At 43.0% G+C, this 9,501-nt stretch overlaps 2 protein-coding genes across 2 annotated transcripts in view; one reads left to right on the forward strand and one right to left on the reverse strand.

Annotated features, from left to right (window-relative positions):
* The window catches only part of LOC105529365, a 51,666-nt gene extending 44,211 nt beyond the window's left edge, over positions 1–7,455 (forward strand). The window contains 4 exon segments of the mRNA XM_011966492.1: positions 4,989–5,105; positions 5,268–5,441; positions 5,805–6,071; positions 6,941–7,455. Of these exon segments, the coding sequence (XP_011821882.1) occupies positions 4,989–5,105; positions 5,268–5,441; positions 5,805–6,071; positions 6,941–7,351 (969 nt within the window). The 3' untranslated portion in view covers positions 7,352–7,455.
* On the reverse strand, positions 4,948–5,431 carry LOC105529316 (histone H2B type 1). Its single transcript, XM_011966427.1, has one exon. The coding sequence runs from the start codon at positions 5,375–5,377 to the stop codon at positions 4,997–4,999; it is 381 nt and encodes a 126-aa protein (XP_011821817.1). The 5' UTR covers positions 5,378–5,431; the 3' UTR covers positions 4,948–4,996.
* Positions 7,456–9,501: the final 2,046 nt, after the last annotated feature.

The following is a 9,501-nucleotide window of genomic DNA, read 5'->3' on the forward strand; positions in this document are numbered from 1 at the left end:
GTAACAGGATCATGGCTCACTGCAACCTCTGCCTCCCAGGCTAAAGCGATCCTCCTACCTCAGTCTCCTGAGTAACTGGGACTACAGGTGCACACCACCACACCGGAGTAATTTTTGTATTTTCTGTAGAGATGGGGTTTAACCATATTGCCCAGGCTGTCTCAAACTCTTGGGCTCAAGTGATCTGCCTACCTCGGCTTCCCAAAGTGCTGGCGTGAGCTACTGTGCGGGGCCTGATAAAACCTATTTTTAGTGAAACTCCTACTCTTCAACATTTATATTTCCAATTTTTAGCCATGATAAACAAAAATATGATGTTAAAATAGAATCAATAGAACAGGAATTTGTATATTTTTAAATATATGATGAAAATGAATGGTGGTAATCTAGGATGAGGACCAAATTTCAAACTTGGATAAGCAGAGCTGTGAGGATAATGAGGCCAGGCTTGGTCCTGCTGGGTTTGAGCCACCTGTGGAATACTTAGTTCATATAGTATTTGGAAAACTAATTACTGTGCTTCTTGTTATGGACTGATTTACCCTCTTCCCTGCTGCATATGTTGAAGTCCTTGAAAATATGACTGCATGTAGAGTTAGGGTTGTTAAAGATACAAAATGAAGTTATTGAGGTGGGTCTGAATCCAGTCTGACTGGTGTCCTTATAAGAAGACTGGACACACACACGGAGAAAAGATAATGTGAAGACACAGGGAGAAGACAGTTATCGACACACCATGGAGAGAGACCTCAGAAGAAATCGACCCTGCTCACAGGGTTAATCTTAAGAATTGTAGCCTCCAGAATTGTGAAAAAAATAAATGTTGAAGTCACCCAGTCTGGTACTTTGTTATGGCAGCCCTAGCAAAGGAATACACATCTCAAACATTTTCATTCTGGGATTATTTTTCTCTGTATTTTTTCAATGTTATGTCTGCTGCTCTATCCTAGAAAAACAGACATACAGAACACAGATGCCCGCCCACACCTACTGTGTGCTGTAGGGAAGAAAACAGCTTTCCCTTCTACCCATCTGAAATTCACTGGCTGGGGCCCTGTAACAAAAGACAGATTAACGAGAGAAAAGCATATACATTTGATGCGGTTTGGATCTGTGTTCCCACCCAAATCTCACGTTCAGTTGCAATCCCCAGTGTTGGAGGTGGGGTCTGGTGGGAGGTCATTGGACCACAGGGGTGGTTTCTCAAGGTTTAACACCACCCCCTTGGAGCTGTTGGGATAGCGAGTTTTGTCACCTGGTTGTTTAACAGTATGGTACCTCCACCTTCTCTCCCCCTTGCTTCTGCACCACCACGTAAGATGCCTTGTTTCCCATTTGCCTTCTGCCATGAGTAAAAGCTCCCTGAGGCCTCCCCAGAAGCAGAAGCTGCTATGCTTCCTGTACAGCCTGCGGTTTTATGAGCCAATGAAACCTCTTCTCTTTATAATTACCCAGTCTCAGTTATTTATTTATAGCAGTGTGAGAGTGGACTAATGCAACATTTATTTAATATAAATTTCACATGACATGGGAGCCTTCATAAGGAAATGAAAACCTAGAGAAGGGGTAAACCTGAGTATTTTTACACTAGGTTTGATGAAGAGTGGAGAGTCATGCAGAAATATAATAGGACAAAAAGAAGACTGTGAGCTAAGGTTGAAACAGAAACCTAGCAAGGTCTTTTTGTTCAGATTTCTCTCAGACTCTGCAGGACTCATATGAGGGTCCTATGACCTGCTTCAGGGGAGAAGAGTTGGGAAAAGTCAGAGAGACCTTACTGCCGATGATGCTTCTCAAATTCTTTCACCTTAAAATATTCAGTATGTTAAGGGGCCATATTTTGGGATAGTATGTTCTGAATGCCATCAAGATATACACTGCTGAGGGTAGTTGGGAGATAGTAACTTCTTGGTTCTTTTCAGAAATTATTTACTGCAGGAGTGACAAATACAGTGGTAGCAGCTACTCAAATCAGAGCCTAAAAATGATGTTACTTCTTTAGTGGTGAGGTGGTGTTCTTCAGCTTTTCAGGCCAGGAATTTACACCAATCAGTTTCCTTTGAAGTGACCTATGTCCCAAGGATACAATAGATTCAGGAAAGTGTGGCCCTCATCAGCCAGCCAATTTCCTACATTCCAATTAAAGAACATACTTATCAAGGTGCAGAAGTTCATCTAAAAACATGGCTGTGATTTGGAGGTATATGAGGGAAACCTAGTCAACAAATGAATGCAAAATAAATGTAGCAAGGTTAGCAAAGTTAATAGGAAACTTGGGAAGAAAAAAGGAGTAAAAAAGTACTAAGCAATTCTTACGTGAATTTCTAGGTTTCCTTCCTTACAACTCAACACATCTGACCATTAAATGAGGCACCCCTAGTTCTACTGAGGGCATGAGACAGTCTCTGGAAAATATGACACATGTTGCTTGAATTGGCAAGCAACGATAGGGAAATCAAACAGCCACAGGCGGTAGGATGTCTTCAAAATGCTTCAGAGGAAAGCAATGGCTTTAAAGAGGGGATTGAACTGTTCAAAGAGTATTATTTACACTGCCAGACAAAGAAGCCCTTTTCACATCAAACGCTAATTATTCCAGGCCTCAGGACTCTTGGCTTTAATTGTGGGCAGGATGAAAGGCACCTTCTCTATCATTTCAACCAGAGGCTTTAGCCACAGTTAATATTTACGGGGTCATCCTCTGTGCAGACACGGTCCTAAGTGCTTTAGCTGTGTCCTTTTATTTGTTACTCCAGCAGTGTCATGCAGTAGTTACTAATTATTATTCCTGTTTGGAATAAACAGGTAAGGAAGTGCTTACAGAGGAATTAGATAAATTGCCCAAACTTAGGATTGAAACAGGCAATCAGGACTATCACTTCCTGAGTGATGTCCCCCTTAATCCATGCTTGAATATTTCACGAATATATAATTTAATTGAAATTAGCTTTGGAGAGCAAGAAATGAATGCCTTAGTTATATATGGAGCTTCGAGAATTTTTTTCACAAATTCCATTACAAATTTATTTTGAGACTAGCCTGGGCAACACAGTGGGACCCTGGCTCTACAAAAATCATAAAAACAAAATAATAATAAAAATTAAGCGGGTGTGATGGTGCGTGCCTGTAGTGCCAGCTCCTTGGGAGACAGGTGGGAACACTAGCCAGGGAGGTTGAATGCAGTGAGCATGTGGTTGTGTCACTACACTTCAGTCTGGATGACAAAGTGAGACCCTGTCTGAAAACAAAAAATTAAAACAAAAACAAATTTTGGTCACTTAATGTTCACAGTAAGCTGCTATGTGTGTAATAAATAGAAAATAATGACATGTAGGTAATAAATAGAAAATAAGATTTTTAGAGCTCACATTTACACTGACAATGCCCCAGGTTTCCCCTCCAGAATATAGTGCTCAGAAAAGTTAAACTTGCTGCCAGGTGATCTTTAGAGCCCAAAGATCACCATTAATATTATTTTATTTTTAAAAGAAACTTTTCCTGGTGTAAGGACTTTGCTGTGCGACAAAGAATATGTGTATCTCCTGACGAGTTTTCTTTTATTGATTGAGCCTAAATTTCCTGACTTCTGTGACAGCAACTAGGCTTCTGCTTGGGATGTTCTCTAACGAATAGTGGGAAGTAATCCTTACAATCAGATAGAGTAGCTTCAAATCTCAGTTTTATTTATGTGTAAGGGGCTAGTTACTTAACCTAAATTCTTGAAGTCATCCACCTGTAAAAGAGGAGATTCCATTTCACAGCTGACTGTAGGAAAAAAAAAAAATCAATGAATGAATGCATTCTAAGGACTACCACACAAATGTTAATTCCTTGTAACCCTCCTCTCTTAAAATGAAATTTCAGGAAAGGAAGTAGCTGTGGACAAAGTCGTTCCAGGACACGGACGAGGTGGTTGAGGGAGAACACAGTCCTTGGAGCCTTAAAAAGGCTTACAGATAAAGCATATAAATGTAGCACCGGGAATTTTCATTTCTTTGCTCCAACTTCAGGCTATCCTGTTGCCTGTTCTTTCTCTTAAACTTCAATATGTTCAGCTAGGAAGATGGTAGAGTTCCTGATCTTGCCAAGAGGTAATATATATAGCTACGTGAAGTAATCCATTAATTATAAACTCAGTAAAATTTGTAAAGAAATTAGTAGAGTTGGAAGGGGGATAATGAGAACGTCTGGTAGTGATCTGCCATGGTTTAGAAATGCAACCAACAGAGGTGATTTCCTCCGTCAAATGCCGCTCCAATCATTTACAAGTTAACAACGAACTACAAGACGAATTTCGCTTTCTCAGAGCTTATTTTAGATTTAATACTACCCCAAACTTGATTTCCACCTGGCTACTCCAAGTCAAGGGCAATAGGATGTTAAAGTGAAACTAAAAGCGAAAACATAGCTTTAAGGTGGTGGTGTGCGGGAAGAAAAGTGGGGATCAATCTAGAACACGATTTTTCCTTAGCTGCTGAGTGAAATGTCTCATATTAAGCTGCATACGCACTTACTCCTTGGTGACGCTTACAATCTATAGGGGAAAAAACAACGAACCTGGACTTTTTGAGGGCAGTCTCGCTCTTATACCCCAGGTTTGAGTACAACAGCTCGATCTCGGCTCACTGCAACCTCCGCCTCCCGGGCTCAAACGATTCTTCTGACTGCCTCCCAAGTAGTTGGGATTAAGTCTGCCACCATTCCCGGCTAATTTTTGTATATTTTAGTAGAACGGGGTTTCACCATGTTGGCTAGGCTGGTCTCGAACTCCTGACCTCATGTGATCCGCCCTCCTCGGCCTCCAAAAGTGCTGGGATTACAGGCGTGAGCCACTGCGCGCGGCCGAACTTGGACGTTTTAGTAAACCCTTACTATCCCATGTGTTGCTTAGCCATTTTACCTTGCCAACTCTGGAAAATTACAGATCTTTAAACGACAACATGGGTGGCTCTTAAAAGAGCCTTTGGGTCGTTGGTGCTTTTACTCAGGTAACTATTTACTTGGAGCTGGTGTACTTGGTGACAGCCTTGGTGCCCTCCGACACCGCGTGTTTGGCCAGCTCCCCGGGGAGTAGGAGGCGCACGGCCGTTTGGATCTCCCTGGAAGTGATAGTCGAGCGCTTGTTGTAATGCGCCAAGCGGGAAGCCTCGCCTGCGATACGCTCAAAAATGTCGTTGACGAAGGAGTTCATGATACCCATAGCCTTGGACGAGATTCCGGTGTCGGGGTGGACCTGCTTCAGCACCTTGTACACGTACACGGAATAGCTCTCCTTACGGCTGCGCTTGCGCTTCTTGCCGTCCTTCTTCTGTGCCTTGGTCACCGCCTTCTTCGAGCCCTTCTTCGGGGCAGGGGCTGACTTAGCTGGTTCTGGCATGTTGGCAGCCGAAGTGACACCGTCAAACGACCACAGGGAAATGCTGGCGAGCCCAAACGCCCTCGTTATTTATTCCGTGTATATGCAAATGAGGCTTGCTGAGTTTCGGTTTCTGATTGGTTCTTTTAATGTCTGAATATACGATAGGCCATTTCTAAATTCCTAAATCTCATTGGCTCTCCCAGAAGCTCAACCTCATAATTTGACCTTTCAACTATAATTATGTAAGTCAGAAGTTTTTTTTTTTTTACTTTTTTTAAACACCTGCTTTTCGATTGGCTGAAATCTGCGTTCAGGAGATAGCACAGGCCACTTTACCGAATATAGATTATAGTAGTTTAGCTGGTTGCGTTTTACTAGAACCAGTCACTTTCCTTCTTCTAAACAATTATTTAAATACTTCACTGCGTCTGGATGTGGAAAGCAGGGCAGCAAAGCTGGCGCCAAGGCTCAAACGCACTCTTCCAGGGCTGGTCTCCAGTTTTCTGTGGGCCGAGGGCACCGCCTGCTCCGCAAGGGCAACTACGCCGAGCGGGTGGGGGCCAGCGCGCCCGTGTACCTGGCGGCGGTGCTGGAGTACCTGACCGCCAAGATCCTGGAGTTGGCGGGCAACGCGGCCCGCGACAGAAGACCTGCGTCATTCCCCGACGCCTGCAGCTGGCCATCCACCGCGAGAAGCTCAACAGGCTGCTGGGCAAAGTTACTATCGCGCAGGGCGGTGTCCTGCCCAATATTCAGGCCGTACTGTGGCCCTGTCTATACAAGTGACTGACTAGGCGAACAGGACTAATGAGAAAATGTCTAATATCGCAAGTAAGTGCTTTAATGTATTCGGGAAGAAGCAAGTTCAATAATGTTTGCAAAACTGTGTAAAGTTTACATGGACAGGGCCACTCCAATGTTCAAGTTACCCTGCAGAAGAGGCTAGTGGGGATGGTAGCCTGGAATATCAATAGGACCCAATGAAAAGTAAATGAGAGTCGTTGGAAAACCTAGTTAGTTTATCCTTTAAAAATTCTCAACCGAAGCAAAACACCATTTGGGACAAAATACAATTCAGTTAACATTTGTTGCTCACTGTTTTATGTCGGTGACTTCTTGGCTTGTGATTTCCCAGGTACACCACCCAGGAATCCTGCCTTATGGTCAAAGGTTTCTAGCTAGCGGCAGTTCAAGTTACTCCGGAAAACCAGAGATAAACTTCTCAAAACGTGGTCCTCCGAATCTGGCCCCACAACACATCTACTGAATGAGAATTAGCGTCTTCCAGAGTCTTAAAGTAGTCGTTTACGGACTACAGCTTGAAAAGCGCAGAATTAGAATTTTAAGAAATTAACGCTCTTGGATCGCATACTAACAGAGAAGAGAGGATTAAAAAATGAAGTGATTTATCCAATCAGACTTTCCAGTAATTCACCAATCACATCGTTGGACTCTTCAGCCAATGGTTTTGTTGCGCGGGACTTTTGAAAATCAACAAGGCCAATTAGAATGTTTCTGAGTATATATAAGGGCAGTCGCCACTCTGCCAAGTGGCTGAGTTTTTCTTCCAGTTAATCTGAGATGGCCCGCACCAAGCAGACTGCACGCAAGTCCACCGGTGGCAAAGCACCGCGCAAGCAGCTGGCCACTAAGGCGGCTCGGAAAAGCGCGCCGGCCACCGGCGGCGTGAAGAAGCCTCACCGCTACCGTCCCGGCACCGTGGCTCTGCGCGAGATTCGCCGCTACCAGAAGTCGACTGAGCTGCTGATCCGAAAGTTGCCTTTCCAGCGCCTGGTGCGAGAAATCGCTCAGGACTTCAAGACGGATCTTCGCTTTCAGAGTTCCGCGGTGATGGCCCTGCAGGAGGCCTGCGAAGCCTATTTGGTGGGGCTCTTTGAGGACACCAACCTGTGTGCCATCCATGCTAAGCGAGTGACTATCATGCCCAAGGACATTCAGCTCGCTCGCCGCATTCGTGGGGAGAGAGCGTAGAGGTTTCTGGGTAATAATTCTCTCCAACCCAAAGGCTCTTTTAAGAGCCGCCTACTTTCACCCGAAAATAGCTGTGATTGACTAATCGAATCTTTGAAACTGAACGTTGGTGGTAGTACTTAAGTCCTCATTTGATTGGCTAAAGTTAATGGTAAGCTTGCTATATTCCCGTGCTTTCTCCTGAACATGCCAGATTGTCAACGTCCTTTTTTTTTAAACTTAAATTTAAATTTTTAATTTTTTGCTGACTATTAGGGGTTTGGTGCTTCGATTTGGTAGTGGAAGGGGCCATCTGGGTTCATGTTATACATGGTTTGTCTCAAGCGTCAGTTGCGTTGTCTACTTATACTCATTATAGAAGAGGTTTTTTTCCGTAGTGTATTTGTAGTTAATCCCTTTTAAAACCTTACAGTTAATGAGCATTGGCAGTTGAGAATAGGTACAGATGTCCTTGGTTGCTGCTTTTTCTTGTCTGAAGTAAGCTATTTCTACAATCCCCCGCCCCACTTTTTTTTTTTTTTTAAACAGTTCTTGGTCTTTTCTGTGAAATGATCCATTTTTGACCGATAGTTGATTCAATATCAGAAATTGGTGGCAGAAACCGAAGCCAGATTGGCTTCTACATTACTGGCAGCGTGGGCATTACCTGGGAACTTGTTAGAAGCTTGTTTCAATCCCCATCTAGGGCTGGAGTCAATCTGTATATACCTCAGATGATTGTCATGAACACTGATTTAGAAAGCCTAGGTTGTTGGTTTTGGTCTAATCAATAAAGGCATCCTGCCTGTGAACTGTTACAAGGAGTGAGCTTTTGCAAAATGTATGTTTATTTTACAGAATGAAATATTCTATGAAATGTTCTCTAAAGCAAGTGCACAGAACAATCCCCTAAAATAGTTTGATTTCTTTACAGATCAGTTTTCTCAATGTAACATTACAGTCACATGGGAAGGCTTTAGAAAAATCTTTACCTGGTGTTCAATGAGACTAATAGCAGTCTGTAGAGTGGGCCCAGGGAATGGTAATTATTAATATTCAGGTGCTTCTAACAAACAGCTGGGGCTGAGACTCCTTGCTACATAAATTTTAACACTCATTAGCTCTGGTTTGACTCCAGACTTAGCACAGTTTTCTAATTGAATCTGTTTCCTTGTAGTTTGCCCTCAGAATATACTGGTCTCTAAAGACTTTCTGGCTTGCTTGACTATCTTTCAATACCTGACTTTTATAAGAATTTCTTAGGGCAACACTAACGTAAGGTTTTTTTTTTTTTTTTTTTTTTTGGAGACACCAAGGTCCTTTCAGTGAAAGTATCAAGTTTTTAGGGATGTTACAAGGAGGAACACATACCATCCTGGGCTGCTTGGCATACAACCAAGGTATCTGTTTGCATATAGAACCCTTCCTTTACAGATTAGCACAAGGCCCTGTTTGGGTATTCAGCAGATCTTCCTTTATGACCTTTATTAATTTAGCAACTTGTCATTTTTTTTTCACATATTGTTTTTATTTTAAAATCTTATTTGACATTCCAGAATATATGGGAAAGGAGATAATAGTTTAATAAAACCTATGTTCCTCTCATCCAGCTTCAATAAAAACATTGGCTTAAGTGTGTTTTATCTATTGATTTTTGTAAAGCAAATAATGAAACCGCCTCATGGGTTCACCTTGCCCGCTGCCTAGACAAAGCTGAGTTATCTAGGCAGGGAATTGCAATAGAGAAAGTAATTCAGAGCCAGCTGTCCGGGAGACCCTAGTTTTATTGTTACTCAAATCAGTCTCCCCAGCATTCTGGGTGGGGGAAGCCGGTGAACCAGGAGTCCTGATTGGTTAGGTCAGAGATGTCATTACAGGGAGTCGAAGCTGTTTCCTTGGGCTGAGTCAGTTTCTGGGTGGAGGCCAGGAGATCGGATGAGTCAGTTTACGAATCTGGGTGGTACCAGCATCAGGTCTGCAAAATATCTCAAGCACTGATCTTAGGAGCAGTTTAGGTAGGGTCAGAATCTTATAGGTTCCAGCTGCAGGACTCCTAAACTATAATGTGTGTGTGTGTTTTTTTTTTTTTTTTCCTTTGAGACAGAGTCTCACTGCATCGCCCAGGATGGAGACTGCAACCTCCACCTCCCAGGTTCGAGCGATTCTCTTGT

The sequence above is a fragment of the Mandrillus leucophaeus genome, unplaced genomic scaffold, assembly GCF_000951045.1.
Source record: "Mandrillus leucophaeus isolate KB7577 unplaced genomic scaffold, Mleu.le_1.0 Scaffold760, whole genome shotgun sequence".
Classification (NCBI taxonomy): Eukaryota; Metazoa; Chordata; class Mammalia; order Primates; family Cercopithecidae; genus Mandrillus; species Mandrillus leucophaeus.

Bases quoted from the DNA above. Each gene is read 5' to 3' on its own strand.
- LOC105529316 (XM_011966427.1), bottom strand. From the start codon at position 5,377: ATGCCAGAACCAGCTAAGTCAGCCCCTGCCCCGAAGAAGGGCTCGAAG.